General features: G+C 51.3%; 1 protein-coding gene across 4 annotated transcripts in view; it reads left to right on the top strand.

The window, feature by feature from the left end:
- SH3RF3 (SH3 domain containing ring finger 3) overlaps positions 1–27,469 on the top strand; it is a 371,306-nt gene that overhangs the window by 287,782 nt on the left and 56,055 nt on the right. For 3 of the 4 annotated variants that reach the window (XM_080653020.1, XM_080653019.1, XM_080653018.1), the window contains 2 exons: positions 5,181–5,515; positions 11,349–13,882. The exons of the other annotated variant lie outside the window; for it this stretch is intronic. In XM_080653020.1, the coding sequence (XP_080509146.1) occupies positions 5,181–5,515; positions 11,349–11,517 (504 nt within the window). In that variant the 3' untranslated portion in view covers positions 11,518–13,882. Of the gene's footprint in view, positions 1–5,180; positions 5,516–11,348; positions 13,883–27,469 lie in introns of those variants that run through there. 4 annotated transcript variants of the gene reach the window in all.

The following is a 27,469-nucleotide window of genomic DNA, read 5'->3' as shown; positions in this document are numbered from 1 at the left end:
AGATGTGCATCTGGCCCTAAGATCCTATTTGCATCTTCCTTTGTGGGTGAACCATGAGACATGTACTTCCTCTGCTCTCAGTCTGTGCCAACAGGAAGTGAACGCTGACTGGGGCCAGATGAAATGAATGAAGAGCTGTGGCATATCCCACTGAGCTCTGGATCCTCACAACCCCTCTTTGCTGAAAACTGACTGTGTGCCAGGCACTTCACTAGGTGCTCTGCATGTCGTCATCCTCAGTCTTCCCAGGAGCACTAAGCACTGCTCTCAAGGTCTCCTCTTGAAGAGGAGCCCAGAGGAGCAGAGTGCTGCCTGTGTCGCCAGGAGGACATGGGACCAGCCAGCCCATCTTGTCATCATGAAGACCCTGCCAGAGTCCTATCATCATCGTTCTGTGTAAATCCCTGTGCCCTTCTCTGAAATGACTTAAACAAATTAAAGTCTGAACAGTGTGTATGGGGCATCTACAGTTATAGAATGCCATACTGGATTGTGTGCCTTGTCTCAGTTCTCAGGACAAAGCAGCAGAGTTGCAGTTAAAATATGAAATTGAGTTCTGGGTTCAAATCCAGATTGTGCAGCTTACTAACTAATTGCCCTATGTCTACTTTAAGAGCCTAATGAGCAAATGTATGTACAAGACTTAGAAGGGTGTCTGGCTCTGTTCTCAAGAAACAGTTTCCAGGATAATTTGTGAGTGTGTGTGTGTGTGTGTGTGTGTGTGTATTACATTTTATACATGAGGAAGCTGATTCTAAAAGCAGTTAAATAACTTGTTCAAGTTCAGTCAACTAATAAATGACACTGGCAGATATGCCATCTGTCTCCAAGGCAGCCATGATGTGGCTGAACATCCTAAAGGTCCACAGGATGACAGTATCTTCTCCTTATAGAGCTCTTTTCCTAAGCAAGTGCTCAATAACCCTTGTTTCCTGCTTTTATCACCTTCCCTGGTTTTGACGTCACTGTCTGCAGTCCTCTGCAATCACGCACCAGGCTGCACAGATGGCCATTGGCTTCTGCCTGATCACCTGCTGGGTTCGGAATCAGAGTCACTTCTTTTGTCCCTGTTTCAGACCTGCTGAGTCAGAATCTTGGCGGGTGGGGCCCCAAAGTTACATTTTATCTAACTCCCTGTTTAGTTATTTGTTCACCAAGTGGGAGAGCCTGCATTGTCCCATGTGCTTTCCCAAGACAAAACAAGGGTTAACGGTGAGACACCAAGTGGTGGAGATGAAATCCATTTTATTTAACAAAAATGTATTGGGAGCTAACTAGGTCCTAGGTATTTTGCAGAAACTTAAAAATATCCAAACACATCATAAAAACAGTAATATAATCAATATTTGTGAGATGCATTCATGGTTTAAAAAGTACTCATATCTCTCATTTCAACAACTCTGTGAGGCAGTGTCTATGGAGCTGGGACTCGGAGCTGGGCCTTGTGTGGCCAGCTGGGGCTGCACCTGTGCTCCTGGTCCCTCGGCCCCGCTGGCATGAACTATGACAGGAAAGGGGGATAGGGATCATGGGTGCGTAACTGCATGGAGAGCTGGGGAGGGCTTCCCAGAGGGGGGCTTGTCCCCACTGGGTGGCAGCACTCCACCACTCATTTGGGGGCAGAGGAAGGATGAAACTGCAGACCTGTCTGCCTCCCATGGCAGGACTTGTGGGGGGCATTTTGTTCCCACAATGCAGACTGTTTGCAGTCCCCACCAAGGCTGAAAAGTGATTCACCCTGGAGGGGGATTTGAGCCACAGCTGGGGACAGCAGAATGCTGATAAGGTCGCGTAGGAAAGCAATGGCCCCCAAAACCTAACAGAAACATCATTCCCTGCAACTCACTGGGCCCGTGAAAATCGTTAATTTAGGTCCTGGTCCTGGGAGAAACCCCAGCAAAGCTATCTTTCTTTAACATAACTTTCAGCCCAGAACAACCCTAAATTGCATCCACTAAAGCCTCATTCTCCCCATGATGTTGCCTGTAAAGTTGACCTGTGAGTCTCTTCCCAGTGCCCTCGAAGTGCTCGTTAGCTGATCCTAACCTGCATCACAGAGAACAGAGACCCCAGGGAGGGCCTGGAGCGGTCCACAAACTCGGTGCTCGGTGACTGCCAGGACACCAATGCCACAGCAGTTTGTAATAACCAGATGCTTAAGGAAGCCATTACCAGAATTCTGTTGTGGACAGTTCTCCAGCCATGATATCAGTGTTTGCCATAATCAAATTAAGAAAATAATCAGCCCTATTTATTCATGGAGAACTAGGACAGGAAACTGATCCATTGCAATTACCCAACTCTTTCCAAACACACAGCTGAGGCTGGACTTCACTATGACATGCTAAGTGTCCCAGTGGCTCTGTCTTCTCTCAACTCCGTACACATCCCACTGAGGTGTGGCTGTGCTGCCAGGGCCTTCCAAGCAGCACCTTGCAAGCAAGCATTTGTTGATCAAATCTGTTCTCTGCTCATGAAGAAGAATAAAAGAGGGGCTGGGAAAGGCTAAGTGGGGGAAGCATGCTAGCAGGAAACCAAGGCCAGGGACTTGAGGTTTGGGGGCTTTGACAGCTGAGCCCAGAGGGCCATGGACCATCAGATACTTCCCCTCACATTTATTCTGTGTCCTCTCAGCTCCAATGCCCTCCCCTAAGTGGTCTCAGGTCATGCAGAGCCAGACACTCACTGCCAGCTGCCAGCACCTTTCAGTAGTATTGGCAGCAGAAGCCCCAGCTAGGTGGTGGACCAGGATGTCTTGAGGCAACCTCTGAGCCAGATACATGATGCCCCCTAGTGGCTGAATTACTGAAATTCTCTTAAGTATGCCCAAGCATGTCTTTGTCAAGGATGCTAAAACAGGGCTGAGCTGAGCAAAGTGCACAGATAGGGTTGTCCTGTGCCCACCTGCTCGCCCATGCCAGCCTTTTATCATCATGGACGGTATTTAGGACATCTGCTTCCATCCTTTCTTTCAATATCAGTGCTAGGAGTAGAAAAAAACGTATGAACTTGTTCAAACTACAGTATTAATGACTTAGCTTAAGGATATGCATGTTACTATATATGTGTGTTTTAAGGAAGTTTCAGCACACTGACTCTCCCAGTAGCTTCTAACCATACAGACGAGGAAGACAGAAATAGGAAACCTTGCATCTGTCCACCTCAGAGTCCAGTGACCTGGGACTAAAGCAGACTTTTTTTTTTTTTTTTAAATATATTTTATTGATATTTCACAGAGAGGAAGGGAGAGGGATAGAGAGCCAGAAACATCGATGAGAGAGAAACATCGATCAGCTGCCTCTTGCACAGCTCCCACTGGGGATGTGCCCGCAACCAAGTTACATGCCCTTGACCGGAATCGAACCCGGGACCTTTCAGTCCGCAGGCTGACGCTCTATCCACTGAGCCAAACCGGTTTCGGCTAAAGCAGACTTTTGGTAGCCATCACCGATCCAGTGGTCTAGGTTTAGACTCATGTGCATTGCCACCCTTTTACACCATATCCCTAGATCTGCTTGCCACCTAACTTCCATTGGACATTAGAAAACTAAATTCCAATAAAGCCATGCCAGTGTCCAAATTCCAAGACAAGCACCTCTCTGTGTGTCCACACTTTCTTCCCCTCACATGCACACAGTCACGCACACCCACACATGTGGCACAGCCTCAGGTGAACATGATTCTTCTCTCCCACACGGAGAATATCCCTACAGTGTTAATGGCAGCATTTTCCACACTCCATGTACGCTACACCTGCACTGCCGGGGAGACTGAGGTGAGACACCCCTCACACCCAGTGCTGCACAGAGTTCAAGGAAGTAGAAGTGCAGACACCCAAGGACACTGTCTGGGTCTTAGTCTGGGCTGATGTCACCAGGGCAGCCTGGCTCCCGGGCCTCTGTGTAGAGCATCTTGGAGCCACACAACCCGAGAGGAACGGGAGATGCTCCTGCAGAGCCGAGAGTCGTGACGAAGACTGTGCTGGGTGTCCCCCAACCACGTGGCCTTCAGGGTGGTGCCGGGGGTCCTCTATTGGTATATGGAGTGGGTTCTAGGCCCAGAGAGGGGTCTTTGTGTCCCTAATGAGATGATGCTGAGACAAGCTTCATTATTGTAAGGGCAGATCCTTGTGATTATGTCATTGGTTTTGTACGTGCGGAACCATGTCCTGAATGTTGTCACATCCCTGAAGGTAGGAGAGCCGCCGCCGGGTGATGAGATTTCACAGTATATTCACCAGTGAGGGAATCCAGGGCATGGTAGAGTTGCCCTCACCAGCTGCCATCCTCAGCACTGGGACAACAAGTGACTGTCTGGGGCAGGAGTCCTCAAACTACAGCCTGCGGGCCACATGCGGCCCGCCGAGGACATTTATCCGGCCCGCCGGATGCCGCTGCCTGTCCTGCTTAGCAGCCAACTCGTCCCGGGCCCGCAGTGAGCATAGGAATTTGTTCATAGTTTTTTTAAAAAAACTATAGTCCGGCCCTCCAACGGTCTGAGGGACAGTGAACTGGCCCCCTGTTTAAACAGTTTGAGGACCCCTGGTCTGGGGGATGTATGAGGTGCACACGGGTACACACGCGCACAAGTTCTGCAGATGTCCCGTGTGGCCCAGATTGTGTGCAGAGAAAGGTTTGCAGAGAAGGCTGTGTCCAGGGTCTCCCCCCATCACCACCAGCCCCTCACCACCTCCCACACCCCACCCGACGCCACTGAGGTAGCTCATCTCAGGAAGCCCAAGGCAGAATGATTAAACCCTAGCTGTGAGGGTTAGAAAAACCAGGTGAAAAGCCACATTATGATGACTGCTGGTGACCCTGATGGCAGACCAGACGAAGTTGCCAGGTTAGAACAGGTCCTGGATGGCGAGTGGGTGTGCTGTCAGGAACAGCCTCTGCGTACCCTCTCCTGGGCAGGGCACCTTCCAGCCTGCCCAGGGGGCTCCTGATTCTATGTGGGCCAATTATGCCATGTTTGGGGAAAGGAAAGAAAACAAGAGTTGGGAAAGCTTTTGATATTAGCTTTGTTTTCTTCCTCTAACCAGCTTTCCCAGATTCTGTTTAAAGTTTCCAAAAGGATTACACTCCCCCCACCCTCCACCCTCCATCCCCCGCCTCACTAACAACAAGGGCACTTAGAAGCATTCACCCAATGGGTTTCAATATTGTGTGTCTTTCCAGAAAGAGAAGAAGAGTGGGCTGCTGAAACTTCTAGCCGGGGCATCCACCAAGAAGAAGTCTCGCTCCCCGCCATCCATCTCTCCCACCCATGACCCCCAGGTGGCAGTAGACGCCTTGCTCCAGGGTGCAGTGGGGCTCGAAGTGTCCTCACTGTCCCTCCATGGCCGGGCAGGGTCCTGCCCCATAGAGAGCAAGATTCAGGGGACGATGGGGATGGAGCCACTGCACAGAAAGACGGGCTCCTTGGACCTGAACTTCTCCTCATCCCCTTCCAGGCAAGCCCCTTTCTCCATGGCTGCCGCCCGCCCTGAGCCCAAGCCATTGCCCAGAGAGAGGTAAGGCTGAAGGCCAGCTTGCATCTTCTAAAACCTTGCTGTGGGTTGACCTGTGAAGTCTGGAGCCACTTTTGGGGAGCAGGGACAGCAGGGATTTCCTTAGGACTAAATTGACTAGACACCTCTCACTAGCCAGGACTACTCAGGTCCTGACCTTGGAGGTGAGCATAAGATAAAACCAGTTTGGGAATAAATGGGAGTGTATTTCATGTTCTGAATCCATCTGGGTCCTGAGTTTGGGATTTACAAGTGATTCATCAGGAAATTGTTCAGAACTGATGGGATACTGAGCCAAAGGGAGTAGAGAGGAGACTGTGTCCATCAATCCTAGGGAACCCCTGGAGTAGGACGCTGGGTTAAGTCCCCACAAGCCTGTGCACCCCACACAGGAAGCAGTTTTTTTGAAGTTTAGCCTACTCTGACATCTTAAAATTAAACATTATTCCAAAATTGGCTTCAAGGATATACACACACACACACACACACACACACACACACACACACACACACTGTTGGGTTGAACTGCATGAAATTGCTGACATTATTATTATTTTTTTTAACAAAACCAGCAATTTCATAGAGTTCAGCCTAGAGTCTTAGGAAACTGAGTCTAACTAAGGTGACATGGTCCACGAGGCCATGTTTGTAGGGTGCCATTGTTTGAGTTTTACAAGAGGTCAGAGGGTCAGATTCAAATAAGGACTGGGCTGTGGTGTGGGAGACAGGATGGCATCAGCTCAGGGTGATGGGGCTGGGGTGTGGGAGAGGGGAAGGCATCAGCTCAGGGTGATGGGGCTGGGGTGTGGGAGAGGGGATGGCATCAGCTCAGAGTGACGGGGCTGGGGTGTGGGAGAGGGGATGGCATCAGTTCAGGGTGACGGGGCTGTGGTGTGGGAGAGGGGATGGCATCAGCTCAGGGTGACGGGGCTGTGGTGTGGGAGAGGGGATGGCATCAGCTCAGGGTGACGGGGCTGGGGTATGGGGAGAGGGGATGGCATCAGCTCAGGGTGACGGGGCTGGGGTGTGGGGAGAGGGGATGGCATCAGCTCAGAGTGACGGGGCTGGGGTGTGGGAGAGGGGATGGCATCAGTTCAGGGTGACGGGGCTGTGGTGTGGGAGAGGGGATGGCATCAGTTCAGGGTGACGGGGCTATGGTGTGGGAGAGGGGATGGCATCAGCTCAGGGTGACGGGGCTGTGGTGTGGGAGAGGGGATGGCATCAGCTCAGGGTGACGGGGCTGGGGTGTGGGGAGAGGGGATGGCATCAGCTCAGGGTGACGGGGCTGTGGTGTGGGGAGAGGGGATGGCATCAGCTCAGGGTGACGGGGCTGTGGTGTGGGGAGAGGGGATGGCATCAGCTCAGGGTGACGGGGCTGGGGTGTGGGGAGAGGGGAAGGCATCAGCTCAGGGTGATGGGGCTGGGGTGTGGGGAGAGGGGATGGCATCAGTTCAGGGTGGTGGGGCTGGGGTGTGGGGAGAGGGGAAGGCATCAGCTCAGGGTGACGGGGCTGGGGTGTGGGGAGAGGGGATGGCATCAGTTCAGGGTGACGGGGCTGTGGTGTGGGGAGAGGGGATGGCATCAGCTCAGGGTGACGGGGCTGGGGTGTGGGGAGAGGGGAAGGCATCAGCTCAGGGTGATGGGGCTGTGGTTTGGGGAGAGGGGATGGCATCAGCTCAGGGTGACGGGGCTGGGGTTTGGGGAGAGGGGATGGCATCAGCTCAGGGTGACGGGGCTGGGGTGTGGGGAGAGGGGAAGGCATCAGCTCAGGGTGATGGGGCTGTGGTTTGGGGAGAGGGGATGGCATCAGCTCAGGGTGACGGGGCTGGGGTGTGGGGAGAGGGGATGGCATCAGCTCAGGGTGATGGGGCTGGGGTGTGGGAGAGGGGAAGGCATCAGCTCAGGATAAATGGTGCCGTGGAGAGAGGTTTCACATGGGTCTGCTCAGCACACCTTTTCTAACAAGATCCAGATAGCAAGTGTTGCAGGTGTTGCAGCTCACAGTCTCTGTTGCAATGCTCGCCTCGCCACGAGGGCATAAAGGCGCCATGGACCACATGGAAACAATGGGGTGGGTGTTCCAGTAGACCCTACTATGGACACTAAAATTTAAAGTTCATATAATTTTCTTGTGTCATGAACTATAATTCTTCTTTTGATTTTTTTCAACCATTTAAAAATGTAACATTCTTAACTGTCAGACCACACAAGTTAGGTGCAGGCCACAATTTGCCAACCCGAGGTCTTGATGAAGGGATTTAGAGCCGAGCCATTGGGGTGGCATTGAGATTCTGGGCCACTGAGAATAAATCTCTCTCTAAGGTGGTGGAAGGACAACATGGGCCAGCAACTGTTGACTTCTGCTAAACAGCGAAAGTGTAAGTCTGTCTTTACACCTGCTTTTAGAATAACTAGGACTTGCAGAACGCTCTGTGCAGGTGTGATATTCAGAACCTTTAACAATTGGTATGGATCCCAGCCATACACATCCAGGGCAGCCATGTGTACATGCAGCTTAACTTCTACCAGCACCTCAGTTAATCCCCCTCAGTAACCCCATTTTATAGATGAGAAAACTGAGGTTTAGTAAAAGGCTGAGTAACTTGCTCACAATCACACATGTAGTTCCATAACTAATGCCCTATCTCCCTATGGGGCAGCCACCCCAGCACCCTCCCCCTCCGCATGCTTGCCTCTGGCTCTCTCACTCCTTGGCAATATTGCAGAGTGGCTTTGAGCAATAAGCACACTCGCCATTTCACTCCAAATAAGGGTTTTTGGGTTTTTTTGAGTTGCAGTTCCCCCATATATAAAATGGGGATAATAATACCTATCTGATAGTTATAATATTTGTGAAAACCTAGACTAATACCTGGACAATTATGAATGCATAAACAATAGCAACAACAATAATATATGAAATGATATATAATACTATTATATCATACAACAGATATATTAATCCATTTTTTATTGCCACAGTCTCTTTTTCCATATGTTCACACACGTAGTCTGTCCATCCTCACTCTTGCTGGCCTGTACATTGTTTGGCTTCGTTAGGATGTAAAAGTTTTTGGCTTTGATGTATTGTGTGGCATGGTAGGTAGAATAATGACTTCCAAAGATGTCTGTGCCCTAATTCCCCAAGTCGTGACTATGTGATCCCCACGTGGCAAAGAAGCCTTAATGTTGCAGAGGGAATAAAGACAGCTAACTATGGAGATTATTCTGCGTTATCCAAGTGACCCTAGTGTGACCACCAGAGTCCTTATTAGTGGAAGAGGGAGGCAAAAGACAAGGTCAAAGTGATCTGACGGGAGAAGGACTCCCTCGCCCTTGCTGTCCTTGAAATGGAGGAAGAGGCTTCCGGCCCAGGAATGCGGGCAGCTCTGAGGAGCTGGAAAAGGCCGGGGCACAGTCTCCCCTGGAGCCTCCAGAGGAGCCGGCCCTGTGAGACTGTGGGTGACTTAAAGAATCATGAGATGAGAAATTTGTGTTTTATTATGCCACTAAGTTTGTGGAAATGTGACATAGCAGTAATAGGCAACCAAAACACATGCTGATATTAGAGTGTGGTGTCCAGGGTATAGATGTGTTTTTAACGTTTCCAAGTTCCTAGCAGGACAGTGCTCTGTGATGACCACTCTCCAGTAACTCGGGGACCATGTGTCCCCCACAGTGCTGCAGCCAGTGCTGCGGAGAGCCTGCCAGGCAAGGCCCCTTGTGTCCCCTGCTGTTGTGGGGGAGCAGATGACACGGGAAGAGGACACTCCAAACCTCACACACAAGGCTAACTGCAACATACAGTGGTAAGAATTCACTCTGACTTTGAGCTTTTTCATTCCCTGAGTCTTATGTCTGAAAACTAACTGTGAGCGACATAACCTCACCTCAGCAGAGTTCTCATTGATGTAAGACGCGTGATCCTGCCCGGGAGGAGCTGCTGTCTCCAGAGTGCCTGGGCCTTTGGTGCCTGTAACAGGAAGTGCCAGTTACATCTATGCAGCAGGAAGAGTAGCTCAGAGTCTTGGAATGATCTGGACAGAAATGTTCAATGCCTGTCTCGTATATATTCAGCCCACATCATCCATCTAGGCTCATTAAACCATTTTATTGCTCAGAAGCACAAAAGTACTTTTCTCCCTAACAAGTTACATTTTAAAATTTGCTTGTTTGTTTCACATCTGGCAAAAAACAAAACTTTTGTTCAGAGTTTGAGAAATCATCTCACTCTTGCCTTTCTTTTCCTTGAGGAATTGAGAGGAGACAGGTGTTTGGAAAGGAGATGAGGATGGCAGAAAGCCACAGGGAGGACCCGGGCTGGTCTTGGTGTTCACACACACAGCCTGAGTGCCAGGGCCTGGGGATGGTGTGGTCTGTGTGCAGTGCTGCTTGACCTCATAGGTCATCTGTCCTCCTTCAGGTCATGGCCTGGCAGGCAGCTGTTTGCATCACTGGGCTGGGAGGAGGGTGGAACTTATATGCTTCTTTCTCTCCTCCTCCATATCCCCAAAACCAGCTTTTGGCTCCCAGGGACGGCATGGAAGCTGGCCCAGCCACCTGTACCTGCAGCCACTCCAAGGCACTCAGCCTGGCTGGCCCGCTCCCTGTCCGCAGGAGCAGGCATGCCTGGGTTGGGGAAGGTGGGAGACTTTTACCCTCGTCTTCCAGGTGGCCCCGGCCCAGCCCTCCTGGTCAGTGGAGGAACAATTACTGAGCACCTTGGCCTGGCCAGGCCGAGTACTCCCCAGCGCCTCAGCCTACCCAAGTCTGTCACAACCTTCAGCTAGGGGCTCTTAGGGAGTGAGAGTGGCTACACCCTGCGTGCACCAAACCCGTGCACAGTTAGTACTTGGACTCTGTCCTGGAGCCCTGCTCCGTGCCCAGCTGGATGGACAGAGGGTGAAGGTCCAGTCTGATGTCAGCACACATGCCCCTGTGAGTTCCCTGAGGGGTGGGGAAGGTATGGGTGGCTGGAGTGGTGGGAGCAGGGAAATTCCTGTCAGGCTGAGACAGTGAGGGGCACGGCACAAGGGCACCTGCTAGCTTGTCCTTGATGGTGTTTTAGAAGAAGGCTGGTCCTCAGATCAAGCACAGCTTCTTTTCAGCCTTCCTCCTCCTCCGCTGAGGCCTTGCCTGTGGACAGGTGTGGGATGTATGCCAGACCGCCCTGTCCTGAGCTAGGGCTCTTGGCAAAATGCCGGAGAGGGTCAGACCACTGTCTCAGATCCGGGAGCTGTCAGGGCAGCTCTCAGGGATAGCACCCTGTGTGCACCTGACCCGGCACCTGCTGAGGCCCCTTGGGCCCTCAGAGGTCTGTGCTTGGTCTGGTCATGTCACCACTGGGATCATATGTCATGTTGGTCTGAAAATGAAGGGTGAAGAGTTCAAAGGCCACAGGGAGGGCCAGGTTTTGCAGGAATGAGATGTGTGAAACACTGGGCCTTGTTTATGAAGTGATCTCAGAGGACACAGGGTCAGGGTCCTGTGCCACGATGGGGACACGGCCACCTGTCTTGCCCCTGCCACTGGGAGGCCGAGGTCTGACGTGGCCTGAGGGAAGATGTGACTCAGAGAGGCCACATGTGGGTGGAAACATCCCAGCTGCCTGAATCAGGGTCTAAAAGGCATCACAGGGAAAGGCTACTATCAAATTTTTAATAAAAGTGAAAAAGAATTATTTTAAGTGGGGAAAAGTAGCCCCAAATTACAACAATGTACCAGAGGGGAAAAGGAACGAAAAGAGAGATCTTGCCAGCAGACAGCGGGCCACCCCTGAGTCATTCTCCAGCCTCTGGGTCAGGCTCACCCACTGTGGTGTCTGTCCCCACTTCAGGTACCGTGTCGTGGTCTCGTACCCGCCCCAGAGCGAGGCAGAGATAGAGCTGAAGGAGGGAGACGTTGTCTTTGTGCACAAGAAGCGTGAGGACGGCTGGTACAAGGGGACCCTGCAGAGGAACGGTCGCACGGGCCTCTTCCCGGGCAGCTTCGTCGAGAGCTTCTGAGGACAAACTCTCCACACTCCACTCACCAGGGAGGAAGGCCTTCCAGGAAGCCCAAGGTGCAAGGAGACGGCCACCATGCCCCAAGGTCTCAGGTCCCTTCCAAGGCCCCTGCAGGGGTGTGGAGGCTGTGCCTTCACCCACAACCCACAACCGAGAGCACATCTTGGGGTTGTTCTTGGATGAGATGCCTGCCACCCCGTATGTATGAACCGTAGAGAAGTGAGTTAGGAAGAGGAAGATGCTCCCTGAGTCCCCTAGGTGGCTCCCTAAGGTGGCTCACTGTGTAAGGCTGCGTGTGGGGCACAGAATGTCTTCACAGGCTGTCTGGGCTGCGGGTGGGGTTCAAATTGCTTCATTGCTCTCTTTATACCTCAGTCGCCTGCCACCTGCCCAGCTCCTGGGAAAGCCTGGCTGTGCAGCCTGTGGGGCTCCCATAGCTCCCATGGCTGGTCCCCATCAGCATTGGGAACAACTCTTCTGTCGGCCACTGCCCTTTGCTTTGCTTCTTTCTCACATCTTTTTATCATAAAGCTATTAGACTTTATATATTTCTAATCGGTCATACATTGCCTATTTTCATACATCTGGTGCTGCCTTTTTGTAATGACTTGGTTGACTTTGAAAGAAAAAAAATGTCCAAAGAAACATCAAATGGGCAGAATTTTTATATTTACTATATGAACTTTGGAGAATTTCGGAAAACCCACGTTCTCAACACCACAATGCCCTGAACCACGGGATAAGAGGGAATCCCTTTAGGGGATTCAAGGGAGTTTGGAAAAAGCCAATTTCTTTCAACCTGTACCAAAGCCCAAAGCTCTGTCTAGCCCAGGGGTGGGCAAACTTTTTGACTCGAGGGCCACAATGGGTTCTTAAACTGGACCGGAGGGCCGGAACAAAAGCATGGATGGAGTGTTTGTGTGAACTAATATAAATTCAAAGTAAAGGAGCGGAGGGGAGAGCAAGAGAACCCTCCGCTCTTTCAGCTCTGCGGGCCGGATAGAACAGCCGAACAGGCCGGATTCGGCCCGCGGGCTGTAGTTTGCCCACCGCTGGTCTAGACAGTGTAATTGTTGCTCAAGAACATGCAACTTCAGGAAAAGTGGCTATAATCACCTTTTGTGTGGCAATGAAAAGGGCATGAAAGTGGACCCTACCCTGGAAAAGCGGAATTTCCCTCTTATTGCTTTAGCAAGAGTGACAACAATTCGTTTTATCAAACTATGATTTCTAACTATTGAAATGTGCAGTTTTTACCCCAGTTCAGATGTAACCCTCCACAATTTACAAGACCTGGTGAAGGTCTTGCCTTTTTATAATATACTAGAGGCCCGGTGTACAAAATTCGTGCAAGGAGGGGGGTTCCTCAGCCCGGCCTGCACCCTCTCCAATTTGGGACCCCTCGGGGGATAGCCAACTGCTGGTTTAAACTGGCAGTCAGACATCCCTCTCACAATCCAGGATGACTGGCTCCTAACTACTCGCCTGCCTGCCTGCCTGATCACCCCTAACCCCTCTGCCTGCCTGCCTGCCTGATCACCCCTAACCCCTCTGCCTGCCGGCCTCATTGCCCCTACCTTGCCCCCCTGCCAGCCTGATCACCCCTACCTTGCCCCCCTGCCGGCCTGATCACTCCTACCTTGCCCCCCTGCTGGCCTGATCTCCCCTACCTTGTCCCTCTGCCTGCCCGATCACCCCTAACCTCTCTGCCTGCCAGCCTGATCGCCCCTAACTGCCCTCCCCTGCTGCCCTGATCTCACTCCTAACTGCTCTCCCCTGCTGGCCTGATTGCCCCTAACTGCCTCTGCCTGCCTGATCGCCCCTAACTGCCCTCCCCTGCTGGCCTGATCTCATCTCCAACTGCCCTCCACTGCCGGCCTGATCTCACCCCCCAACTGCCCTCTCCTGCCAGCCTGATTGCCCCTAATTGCCTCTGCCTCAGCCCCCACCACCATGGCTTTGTCCGGAAGGAAGTCAGATGTCTGGAAGGTGGCCGGTTGACCTGGTCTAATTAGCATATTACCCTTTTATTAATGTAGATAGATTATATAGGATAAGATTGCTTAAATGGGAGGAAAAGCCTTTTTCAGCAGGAGGAGATGCTCTTGGCAGACAAAAACACATAATCCCTATATCTGGACTGATAGACAGCCATATGCACTATACTGCCAAACCGGTCATTAAAAACTTGAATCACTTTCTTACATCTTACACCAAACAGCTATTGCCCTTAAAACCCCTTCTTAGCCCCAACCTTAGGTTCTGCCTTCGCAGTTCACTCAGAGTAGGTTCTGATTGGTCTGTTTCTATGCCAGTCAGAGTCAAAAGCCCTGCCTCCCAGGCAGCCATTGGCTCCTCGCAATTCACCCAGATTTGGTTCTGATTGGTCGGTTTCTATGCCAGTCAGCATCTCAGGGCCTATCTCCAGGCCTGATCATAGAGGCAGGGCTGATCAGCTGCTGCCCCAGGCTGCTGGCAAGTGGGCTGAACTACTGACCTCTGGGAAAGAGAGAGAAGCTTGGCTGACCTCTGGGAAAGAGAAAGAGGCTTGGCTCCCAGCCTTGCCAGCAGCTGCTGTCACTGCTGATCAGCCCTGCCTCTCTCTCTCTCTATCTCTCTGAGAGGTCAGCAGTGCTGTGCTCGCCTGCTGTGCACACAGCCTGGTGTTCGGTCGAACCTTCGGTCATTTGGATGTTACGACCCTGGCTCTTTATATATATAGATAACTGCTTCCTTGTCGGGCAGTGTGAACCTAGTCTAGAGACTGGAGGTCCATGGGGTAGCAGGAGTGAGTCCTCTGCAGATGGGGGGCTGGGAGCTGGGAGGGGTAGGGGGAGAGGTGGAAGGGCAGCTCCGACCCTGGGCCCCCACAGGTGGGGTCCAGGACACAGCTCATCTCCACAGATGCTGCCTCCTGGATCCCTGTCACAAGGCAGTCTTGTTTGCAAGAGACTCACACCTTAGGAATACATTCTTATCTGTTCAGAGTCACAACTTATAAACTCTCTCTATACATTTTTACAGATCACTCAGGTTTAAATTAGGCTGAATAAATTAGCTCTCCCTGATTTTTAGGGATGCAACAAAATCCAGAAACCCATTCCCTCGCCTGGAGTGATGCCTCTGAAATACAAACACTTATTTTCAGAGTTCCTATTTGGGGATGTGACTGGGATATTTGTTCCTGCCAGATGGCTACCATGCTGGTGGCAATGTTCCTATAGAAAGGCTCATTTCCTTGCTTGTAATAGATTGAATAGGCTTGAGAAAGTTCTTCTAAATCAAGGAAATAAATGCAGTTTAAATACAGGGATCCCTTGGCTCAAGTTAATGGCAACCATCAATTGCCAACTTAGTTGCCTACCTTGCACATCAATCATATGCATGCTTAAAATCATGTCATTGCCAAAAACATGCTGACTGAGACAGGTATTCTCCACTGAAACCAGAACTAACTCAAATTCCCACATAATAAGAAGAGGCTAAAAAAACAAACAAACAAACAAAAAAAACTGACAGCAGTTATCATGCAACAGAATAGACTAACTTGGACCTTCTTTCCTTTCCTGCCACCACCCATACTGTGCTCTGGTTGATAGAAGTGCTGAGCAGCTCAGTGACTTTGGGGGAAGCAGCAGCCATGGGGTCAGCACCCCTCACAGCAGTGTGTTTGCAAGGCATCAGCTGGCTCAGCTTGAGGCTGAGTCAGGGGTGGCCACTGGGACTGACTTGGGAAGTAATGCCCCCCAGCCAGGCACCCTCTCAGGAGGGGCTCTCAGGGCAAATGCCGGGCACTCAGAGGGCAGGCAGGCGCACAACAGACCCCATGCTTTAGGCTGAGTGTTTCTAAACATGTTCAGTCAGACCCATCAGCCTTCATGACCATTTAACCTGCAGACAAGAGTGGGAGCAGGCTTAGACCCTTCCTTCAGGCCATCTTGCCGCAAAGGACACACTCCTTTTGTTTTCTAAGGTGAAACAACACCTTGTCTAAAACCCTTACATTCCCTCCTGGCCCAGGGACTTACTCAACTTGGGTGCACAGTGGCATTTGGCAGCCAAGGTGACTTGCTTTGAGGAGCACAGTGGAGTCCACAGCCACCAATGAGGGAGGTCACTGAGGTGATGGGGACATGGGGCCACCAGAGGACCATGGGAAGGATGTGGTGAGACAGAGCTGTACAAGAGCCCCCTGATTCTAGTGCACCAATTAAGCTCAGTGGTCCTGCTGGGAATGATTTGTACTTTGCACAATTCACACACACACACACACACACACACACACACACACACACCCTAATTGTTTTGTTATACACAAATGTCAGTGTGTGACTTTGGAAGAATTTACAGTGATGACAAACTATGATGCTGTGTTTCTGAGTCTTTAAATAAAAAAAGACATGGAGAGGTCTTGTGTCTGGGTGGTAGGAACAGCAAGGGTCGGGCAGGGGCTGAGAGGGCCTGAGCAGAAACACCAGCTTGGTAGGGGAACTGAGCATGCACCACCTGTGTCCTCAATGGTGCACACTCCTGTCACCTCAGAGTGCTCCCTGGTAGGAGACATGGGGTCTGTGTCAGGGTGGGGGGCCTCTGAGGAGACAGAGGACCTCAGACAGCCGACCAAGCACACACGCCAGAGAACCACTGGCTGGGTGGCGAGAATCGAGCCACAGGCTGGCTGGGCATAAAGGACCCCAGCTCCTCCAGGACTTGTGTGCCTGATAGGTCTGCTCCTGTGACTTCTTGCAGGTGACTCACATTCCTTTCTTGTGGGAAAGCTTTTCATGCCAGTAGTTACTCAGGTTCCTGGCAACCAGGAGTGGCTGGTATTGACCTCCCAGACTAGGAGTGGCTAGTGCTGATCTCCCAGACCAGCACTCTCACCACCCTGCTCTTGTCTGTCTGGCCCTTGGTGTGCCTGGGCTTTCTGCATCACAGGGTAGAGGGTGCCTTGAAGCCACCAACAGGAGGGACTTGAATGACTGCCAACCTCCAGAAAGGTGGGCCTTACCCAAATTGTCCAGACAGACTATTGCTGGGCTGAGAGCTGACACGTCAGGTGTTTTCTGAAATAGGCTTTCTCTGCCTGCTCAGGCACAGAAGTGCCTACATTTTTTACTATCATAAATATGCTTGAGCTGGAAAGAAGCTTAGCAAAGAACCATTTCACTCTTCTGTAAAAATTCAATGAACTTGTGCAAGACCAGATAACGTATCATGAGTTATGGGTGAGGAGGATGGTGAGAAAGGAAGCATACCACAGGCTCACCTCCTCTCCCAACAAGACTGGTGAAAGATGCTCTTACCCTCACTTGCTACATGAGCAATCAAGGTTAGAAGAGGTTGAATTAATTGCTCCAGATCACATAGTTCATGGGATTCAAGTTCAAGTCTACTTCTCCAAGTGCAAAGCTAGGTGCTAAACCTATGCCCTCTGTAGAGATAATATATCAAGCATGGGCGCATGAGCAGGGCCAGAGGGCACATGGACAGTGCCTGTCACAGTCTGACAGGACAGGGTGCCTGGCAGGCCAGCCAGCAAGTCTGACTCTAGAGATGGACATGGCAGCCCCTCAGGGCCTGATGCCATTTTACATTCAAATCCCTTAACACACTCCCCATGTTCAGAATCCATACTAATGAAACAGACAGGACCCATTTCCCTCTGCTGTTCTAACACCCACTGGGAGGACAGCATGCTGGTTGGGGCAGCTCAACCTCTCAGCCTACGAAGCAGAGACATTTCCTATCACCCCCCAGGGAGCTGGGGCTTTGGTGAGGCCTCAGTCCCTGGGAACTTTGTGAGCCAAGGCCACCTCTCTGCCTCTAACACACACCCACAGGGGCCACATTCACGCTGCGGGAGTACTGCGTCTTCTCTCCCAGGGGACACGTGCAGTGGGCCAGCCCTTCACCTAAACTTTCCCTCCCAAGGGCCAGGCTGGGTGCTGCGTGGTGAGTGATGAGAAGTGAGAGCATCAGGCTCCCAACAGAGCTGTGAAGACAGTGCACAATGGCCACAAATGGGGCAGGCCAGTCTGAGAGAGACGAAGACAGAGCAGTCCTGTAAGGACTCCCAGTGAGGGAGCCAGCCCGGGAGGCCTCTCCATCACCTCTCCCTAGAGTGTGCCAGGACAGGGGGAGTGGGGCAGGGATTGGGGGTTTTCCAAGTGGAGGGTCTGAGATACTATCTAAAATCTTTTATTTACAAAGTGTCTTCACAAACACTATTTCACTTTGTCCATAAACACGACCGTTTTATAGGTGCAGAAGTAGAAACTTGGTAACGTCACTCATTAGCTCCGAGTTGCATGAGTGGCAGAGCCAAGGCATCTGGCTCCCAGTCTCTGGCTTTTCCTTGAATCAGCAGAAATCCTGGATTGATGTGGCAGCCACCACTTCCTCTGTCTGCACTAACCACCTTCTGAGTTCCACAGACGGAGAAACAGAGGCACTGTGCCCAGGGCCTGGTGTAAGGCCAAGCCCTAGGGCGAGCTGGAGCTGTGGCTCACAGGGGCAGGGGTGCTGTGGAGGGTGTTGCCGGAGGTGCCCTGCTAGGAGCCGTACCTGAGGGAGTGTACCTGGGCCTAGAGGGCAAGATGAGCGAGAGCATCCCAGGCTCCCTTCTGAGACCGAGGTTAATGTCGCTCCTCTTGCTCAGACTCTGCATGTAGAGGCAGAACGGAGCCCCTCCCACAGCCTATCTGGCTCACGGGAAGCACTGAGTCCCTAAACCCCTCCCTCCCCGAGCCAGTCCCAGCCCTGGCCTGTCTCATGGAGCAGTCACCATCTCTGTGGATCTTGTTAGGATCTTTACTGATTGAACATGTGGCTGGGGTTATCTTCTCATTTCTACTTGATGTTACACTTCCAAGTGGTGTTCTGAACTTCTCAAAGGAGGCCATACTCACCCACAAGAGAGTGAATCTTGGTCCTGTGAGTTGGAGGTGTCCTGATTCAGGTCAAGTTGTTGTCACCCTAACTCCCAGGCTGCCCAGCCATGTGGAGGCCTATCTTCTATGCAATTTTCTATGCCTATCATCTGTGCAAATTTTCCATTTGTCCATGGTGCTCGGAGCCTGTGCAGCCACCGGTCCTCTAAGCTGGTGCTGTGCTGAGAGCTACATCAAGATCGACTGGCACCCTAAGGACTGTCACAGGCACCCGAAGGACTGTGACAGAGTGTTACTAGTAAGGGCTCTTTCATTTGAAAATGTCAGAAAAAAACTGGAATAAGTAAAATGGGGAGATTCTTCATTTAAGTAATTGAAAAGCCAAGGGTAGTTATCTGAGATGTGTGGAAATGATGGAAGTGACGACTGGAGTAATTACCCACATTGTACTAGTGGGAACTGGAGATGCTGAACATTTTGCAATGTGTACAATAGTCCACACACTGAAGAATGCCCTGCCCAAATGCCAATGGTGCATCCATTAAGAAACTGGTTCAGGTGAATCCAGGTACTCATACGCTGCTCTTAGGTATCTCTTGTCTTTGCTGTCCTCCATGTTGACTCCTTTCTCAGGCAGGCTGTCCCCACATCATGGCAATATTGTCATCAGCAGGTTTAGGATGACTAGCAGCTTAGCTGTCCTTATAGAAGGCGATCTTCCCTTTCTCAGTGGTCCCAAGTCAAAATCCTGGGATTGATCCCCACAACTTCAGCTGACCTCCCCGACTCAGCTGTGTGACAGAGGGCAGCAGGGTGCTGACTGGTGGGGCCTTAAATAAAGGCTGTCCCTGAGCTGTCACCCACCAAGACCATAGGGACTGAGGATGGAGATGAGAGGGTGCTTTGTAGTGCTGGGAGCAAAACCGGAGGAAAGGCGGCTGGCCAGGTCACAGCAGCTGCCCACTCCCCAGGGCCACCTCCTCCCAGGACACTGCCCCCAGAAGTCCCCCAGTAAAGTCTGAGAAGATGGATCATCAGGTGTTCACTGGACCATATTTATGAAAATGAGATATGAAAACTGGATCTAGAAAATGTCCCACAGGAAGAATCAACAGACTTGAACATAGTTATGAATGTGGAGAAAAAGTCTGAATGTGGAGGCAGTCATGTTCTTAATGTCCTAAAAAATAAAAAGATAAAAGCCAGGATACAGCAAGGAATTGTCCTGGAGGAAATCTATGCACCCACACTCCACCAAATGTTCCAGTCTGTATCCCTCCACTTGTGGGAGAATGCACATTGCTATCACTCTCACAGGGCCATGCTGGGCCCAGAGACAGGGGAAGGGAGGACAGAGTGTACGATCCGGAGGAGAAGGCCAGTGCAGAACAAGTAACTACAAACCCAAGGACAGGCTTTGGAAGCACATGGCAGAGGGATCTGCCAGCTCGGTGCAAGATCTGACCTGCTTCCTACCTGGAAATTCTTGGCAAAAATGGGCAGTGTCCACACAGCAGTCCAGGACCTCACTCCTGCCCAGGAGAAACTTGGGGACGTGGCCCATTGCATCAAGGTCATGGTAGGAGGTTCACTCTACATCTGTGTGCCTTCTCTCCAACCCTCCCACTTCTGTTTATTCATTCACCAGCTATTTCCTGAGGTTCCTTGTGCCAGACTCCAGGACCACAGATATGGATGGAGACAAAATGACCTGCAGAGGTGCAAGCCTCTCTGAAGCTTCTGGTGGGGTCCTGGCAGGTCCGTCAGAGCTTACCGTGTTTGGGGCTCTGAGAATGGAGGTGAACAGACCCCTGGTACCTGTATTAATCTTCTAGGGCTGCCATAACAAGGTGCCACAGACTGGGTGGCACAAACAACAGACATTTATTTCCTCACAGTTGGAGGCTGGAAATCTGAGATTAGGGGTCTGCAGGGGGCTTTATTCTGAGGCCTCTCTCCTTAGCTGGTAGGTGGTTATCTTCTCCCGGGATCGTCACGTCTTTCCTCAATACGGATGTGTGCCCAATTTCCCTCTTCTTATGAGGCCACTGGTCATATTGAATTAGGGCCCACCCCCAATGACCTCATTTAACTTAATGACTTCTATAAGGACCCTATCTCCAAACACAGTCACATTCTGAGGTACTGGGGACTAGGACATCAACATATGAATTTGAGGGGATACAACCCAACCCATAAGAGTGCCTATCCCATGGACACCACATTGCAATGAAGGCATCAAACATTAAATTAAATAAAAGAACTAGACAGTAGCTCCCATGCAAATAATTATTGGAATGCAAGGTAAGAAGAAATCACGCAGAGAATCTCATCCACTTGTGGAGGGCAGCATGAGCCACTTTTATTTTATTTTATTTTATTTTATTTTATTTTATTTTATTTTATTTTATTTTATTTTATTTTATTTTTAGCATGGGCCACTTTTAGAGAGGGAACAGTCTATGCAAATTACCAGAGGGGCCAGAGAGAGCTAGGTTACAACTAGGAGACCAGGAAGGGAAGGAGGAGGGGAAGGAGAATGGGCAGGGAAATAGGGGCATCCTTCTAGGCCAAAAGCAAAAGGAAACCTTTACAGAGTTCTGAGATGGAGGCTGATGCAACCCTATCTGTATTTTAAAGCTCCCTGTGTAGGAAGTATAGAGAGTGTCTGTGGGGAGCCAGTGAGGTAGCTGCTGCAGGGGCCCAGGGCAGTGCCAAGGTCTGGAGAGACGGGGCAGACATGAAGGGCCTCCAGGATAAGCCAGTGTGGAGGCCAAGGCTAAAGGGAGTCTGTGTGGGATGTGGAGGGAGGGAGGGAAGGAGGGAGGGGCAGAAGGCTCAGGAAGGCTCCAAGCTGTGGGCCTATGAATTAGTTGGTATTCTCCAGAGAAACAGAACCAACAGTAGATATATAGATAAACTAGGACATTTATTATGGGAATTGGCCCATATGGAGGCGAGAAGTCCCCAATCTGCCATGTGCAAGCTGGAAACTCAGGAAAGCCCAGGTGTAATTCAGGCTGAGTGCAAAGGCCCAAGACCCAGGACCTCTGATGTCTGAGGCAAGACATGGACATCTCAGCACCAGAAGAGTGAGTCACCTTCCTTTACCTTTTATTCTATCCAATCGCATGGAATGAATGAGGTCACTGGGGAGGGCGAGTTTGCTTTACTTCGTCACTAATTCAAATGCAAAACTCTTTCAGAAACATCCTCTCAGACACACCCAGAAAATGTGTTATCAGCTTGGTGGGCATCCCTCAGCCCAGGCAAGCTGACATAAAATTTACCAGCACAACTATCATAGCCCATCAGGACCCCCAGTTTAGCAGGCCCCAGGGCCAGAAGATGCTCTGATGAGAGCCTTTCTCCTTTACTGAAATGAGAGGCCAGCCTCCATCCTTGCCCTCTGCCACTAGCAGCCACTCATCTGGGTCACACTTTGGCCCAGATAACAACGGTGGTCAAGGGCTTCATTCTTTTTCTGGCTGGACCAGAGTTCCTAAGCGCCCACCAGCCCTTGTGAACAAGGCAGCCAGCACAGCCTGCACAGTGGCCCCTGCAGTGTCTTGGGTGACACCCTCCTCGCCATCCCAGGCTCTTCCAGCTGACCAGGAGCCAGGCTCCTCTACCAAGAGCAGTCAGGGGCAGCAGTTCTCCCACAGGCAAGCCAAAGGGGCTCCATACTGATTGTAAAACTGTGTGAACTGAGTGCAAGGCAGAGTGAGATAGTGGCTGTGAGGGACGCAGAGGAGAGTAACTGTAGAGAACAGCTCCCTGCGAAAAGCATGCAGCCTGAGCCCTGGGATTCTGCAGCGTCCCCATTCATGACGATAGCAAGAGTGTGTGGAGCAGTAAGCAGCGCTCATTCTGCTCAGCCATGCTGAGTGCCTCACCCACGTTGTCTTACTATCTTCACATTGGCCCTAGGAGGCAGAGACCGCTACCATGCTCATTTCACAGGGGGAAACCAAGGCAGAGAGCCCTTAAGCAACTAGCCTCAGGAGCAGCTGGGACTCAATCCTGGGGAATGTGGCTCTCCAGACCACATTCCTGACCCAGGGAGGCCTGTCTGGGTGGCCTTTGACAACATCCCCATATACACCACACACGCTGCGTACCATTTTAACTGGGGAAACCTGCACGTGACTTTGCTCCCTGAAGCCTGATTCAAAACTGGAGGATAATGTTCCCCATAGCCACAGTAGGTTTTCGGCTTTCCCTCTGTGGCCTTTGATGATGGTGACCCAGATGTCCCTGTATGCCACTTGCCCCCACTCCTATGGAAACCAACTCTTTGAGTCAAACAGAACAAAAAGCCTCTGCCCATAGGTGTGCCTCTGCCCCATGCCTGCAGGCAGGGGTTTGGTGGCCTTGGGGCAGTGTCCCTGTAGCCAGGCTGGGAGAAACTGTTCACCATGCCTGGAGCAGCCTGCATCAAATGGTGAGGAATTCAGGCCAGTCTCCACTCTGCCGGGCTCTGGGCTGAGGCCGGGCTCCCGCACCCACAGGGAATGGGGCCTGAGGAAGGGGAAAGGGAGGAAAAGAAGCCTGGGAGTCAGGGGCCAGGTTCTAGCCACCCATGTGCCTCCAGCAGGCTTTTCGACCCTGTGTGACGTTGGGGCTAGGGCCCCTCACCTTCTGTTCAATTCTCTACCAAACTGACCAACCAAATCCTGATTGATAGCCTCCTGTATTTCAGTGCCTGCTTCCCGCCCCCACATCAGAAAGGTGACCAGAAAGGTTCACACACACTGAAAAACTGCCCTGCTTGAAGCATTTCCACCAGACAGTCCCAGACTGGCACAAGGTACCCACACTCACCCCATCACTGGCTTGCAGACCAGCTGGGGTGGCTGAGGCCACATGACCACTAGTGTCACCAGAACACTAGATAGGAAGCTCCCACAGGCTGCCCGGCCTTGGCCAGGACATAGGACAGAGTCTGGGTCCTCAGAGCCAAGGGCAGAGGAAAGAACTAAACCTATTGCAGGCAGCAGGCCTTGATCCAAAGCCCAGATTCAAGAACCATTTCATTGTCCCTGGCCACGCTGACCTGACTTGCTGCCAAGCCTGGCTGAAACACACAAGAAGGTTCTGGGGCACCATCAACATATTAACCAATTTTAGGTGAGACTGTCCTGCCCTCTGTCCCTTCTTTTGCTGCATTTGGCTCCATGAGGCACTCTCTCGTTCTCAGACTGAGGACACTCTCTACTCCTCCTGCAGCTGGGCTCCTCCCCTCACTCCTGCCCTGCAGCTGGGCTCTTCCCCTCACTCCTGCCCTGTAGGCCTCATGTGCTCCTGCAGTCTGAACTGCCTCCTGTGACTGATGGGCTAGCAGGCTGGGGCCTCCACCTCCCTTCCCGCCAGCCGAGATGCAGAATCTGATTGCTGGCTGGACACATCCACTCTACTTGCCACAGGCACCCCTGCACATCCTGAGGTGAACATCCCCTGGAACTTCCCTTTACATCTCAGTTGGTGGGACCCAAGCAGAGCCAGGGACTGCCCTCTACATAGTTTGTTCTCCCTAATATCCAGCCAGTTTCCACCTTCTAACTCATGGCCCCACCCCATCTTCCTTCCCCATCCTGATTGTGCTCTGGTACAGGTAAAGTCTGTTTCATCTGGCTAGAGACTCACTATTACTCCTGCTCACCCTCTCACCTGGTCTGCTGCAGCCACCCTCTACCCAGTGTTATTATCTTCACCCTGTATCTCCTGCCAAGTGTTTTTCAAGAATCCTTGCCTGGAGGGGCTGGGCTGAGCTGAGGCAGGAGCAGATGTGCTGGGCTCTGTGGGAGATGAGTTAGCTGCAGAGGCTAATTAAGAAAGTGATAAAAATAAAACCATAAAAGAAGAAGAAGAAGAAAAAGGGAACAGTGAGAAGCTTGACCTGTGGGCAGAGCACCCAGAGAATTCCAGGCCTCTCTCTGACTTCCCAGCTCCTGGGTGCAACCATCTCTCTGAGGACCTCCACCCAGGAGTGCCCCTGAGACCATACCTGCTCACAAGACCCCCAGCAGCTCCACCTCTGCCTTTTCCTGAGCCACCAGCAAGATGGTTGTCTGCTTCTTGAAAGCTAAATAACCTTCTAGGCCCACCCTCAAATCTTCTAGGCCCACCTTTACTTTAGCTGTTGCCAAGGCAACCAGCTTTAGTGAGTGTCACCTGACTGCCCCTCCCTTTGTGTCCTGGGCCTTTTCTGTCACCCCAGCCAGCAAACCTGCACCTGCCCAGCACTTACACATCAGAAAGGCTGCAGCAGGGGGGAAAAAGATGGCGACCGGCAAGAAGGTAGGGAGGGAGAGTGAGGGAGTGATAGAGGAGCATGTGGACGTGTGTGATGTATGCGTGTATGAGCTAGGGACAGTTAGATCCTGCAGGTCTTCCAGGGGCTGCCAAACCGGGCAGTCTTAGATGGCAAAACTCCGCTGCCACTGCAAACACTCCAGGGTGGACACCACCGGCACAGAAACCATTCCATCTTGAAGAACAGAACTGCTTGAGACTAGGATCCTAGCCTTGCCACCACCCAGTCTGGTCTCAGATGCAAACCGGGACCCTGCAACCACTCGGGACAAAGACCTGCAACCACAGCTGCAGACCCACGGACACCAAGACTCCAGGCATCCCAGCTCTGGATTTCTGTGAGTCACAGAGCCCATCCCCCTCCCCGCAGGCCTGCTGCAGCGGCATAGGAACTGCTAGACCCACTCCGCACAAGCAGGGCTCCTGCCCACACAGGGCAACTGTGCTACCACAAGCCTGGGCATGTGGACATGGGGAGTTTGTTTCCCGCAGCGTGCACTCACGCAACCTGACCCCACACCCATACAGGAAGGCTGCGCTACCTGACTTTGAGCCTGGGCACACAAACATAGGGAGTCTGTTTCCCACAGTGCACAACTACACAACCAGACCCCATGCCCACACAGGTGGCTGTGCTACCTGACTTTGAGCTTGGGCACACAGACACAGGAAGTCTGTTTCCCACAGCATGCACTTGCACGACCAGACCCCAGGCTCACACAGGGCAGCTGTGCCACCTGACTTTGATTCTGGGCGAGCACACATGGAAGTCTGTTTCCTGCAGCTCAGGAGTGGACCTCCCGCTGACACAGGGCGGCTATGCAACCCGGTCCCCCAAGCAGACCAGGGACCCTAATTCTCTGTGCGAGAGGCAACACTGAGCACCAGTGACTTGACTCTGATTCTCATCATGCATGCATGGGATCCCTGATTTCCAGTGCACACACTCTAAGAGCCAGTGACTCCAATTCTCAGCACATGTGCACACAGGGACCCTGAATCTTGGCACGAGGCTGCACCAAACAACAGAGACACTGATACTCGATTCTCGTCATGGACACAGGGGGACACTGACTCCTGGCGCATGCTAGGGGACTCTGATTTTCAGCACATGCCAGCGGGGCCTCTTTTTTAACATGGTGCAGGCGGGGTCCCTGATTATAGGTGCACACACGAGGCTACACTCAGTGCCAGTGACTCTGATCCTGGACGAGTGTGGTTCCTACCAACCCACAGCAGCCACACGTCTTGGTGTCAGAGCTCTTCAGTGACACTTGGGTGGGGTGCAAAGCTCCCACTGTACACAGCCCAGGCCCATGCAACTCAGAAATTTGACCTTCAGGTGATAGATAGAATGGGGAGTGAATGAAACAATCCCCAGAGGAAAGAAAAAGAGGAATCGTCAAGAAAGGAAATAAGTGAAATGGAGGCATGCAACATGACAGAAAAAGAATTCAGAGTAATGGTTGTACAGTTCATAAACTGGATGGACGAGAAAATTAACAACCTATGCAAAAGTCAGGAAGAAATCGAAAGTGATATAGCTACAATAAAAAATGCCATGGAAGGTTTCTACAGTAGACTAGAAGAAGCAGAGGACTGAATTAGTGAGTTAGAAGATAAAGTAGAGAAACAAGCCCAATCTGAACAGCAACTGGAGAAATAAATTAAAAAGCAGGAGGAGAGCCTAAGGGAGCTTTGGGACAACATTAAACAAAGTAACATACGTATAATAGGGCTGCCAGAAGGACAAGAAGAGCAGAAAGGATTAGAGAATCTATTTGAAAAAATAATGACAGAAAAATTCTGGGATATGGGGAAGAAAAAAGTTACACAAGTACAGAGAGTCCCAAGCAAGATGAATCCCAAAAGACCCACACCAAGACACGTCATAATTACAATGGCAAATGTTCACAACAAAGAGAGAATCTTAAAGGCTGCAAGAGAGAGACAGAGAGTTACCTACAAAGGATCCCCCATCAGATTATCAAATGATTTCTCAACAGAAACACATCAAGCTAGAAGGGAATGGAATGAAGTATACAAAGTGATGCAAAGCAAAGGACTGAATCAAAGAATTCTCTATCCAGCACAACTATCAATCAAAAATTGAAGGGGAAATCAGGAGCTTTGCAGACAAAAAAAAAAAAAAAAATCTAAGGGAGTTTATCACTCCCAAGCCAGCGATGCAAGAAATGCTAAAGGGAATGCTGTAAAAAGAAGAAATAGAAAGGGAGGAAGGAACACAGGCATAAAGTACAGAAATGGCTACAAACAAGTACCTATCTATACTAATAATAGAGAAATATGCAAATTAGCTGGGACACCATCACATAACGACCAATGAGGATGGGGGCAGGGCCATAGCAGAGAGCTCTCAGCATGCCTGCGCTAGGGTCCAAAGGGCACAGAGAGGAAGGGAGAGCAGATAGGCAGTTAGGGGGATCAGGCCAGAAGGGAAGCACAGATAGGCAGTTAGGGGAATCAGACCAGGAGGGGAGTGCAGATAGGCAGTTAGGGCGATCAGGCTGGCAGGGGAGAGCAGTTAGGCAGTTAGAGGAATCAGGCCAGGAGGGGAGAGCAGTTAGGGCCATCAGGCTGGCAGGGGAGCAGTTAGGGGCATCAGGCAGGCAGACAGGTGAGCGGTTAGGAGCCAGTGGTTGTGGATTGTGAGAGGGATCCTGGATTGGAGAGGGTGCAGACCGGGATGAAGGACCCCCCTCCCATGCATGAATTTCATGCAC

Source organism: Plecotus auritus (genome assembly GCF_963455305.1).
Source record: "Plecotus auritus genome assembly, chromosome: 2".
In the NCBI taxonomy this organism is placed as follows: Eukaryota; Metazoa; Chordata; class Mammalia; order Chiroptera; family Vespertilionidae; genus Plecotus; species Plecotus auritus.
Note: the sequence above shows the minus strand (reverse complement) of the source record. Positions and strands in the feature narration are given on the sequence as shown.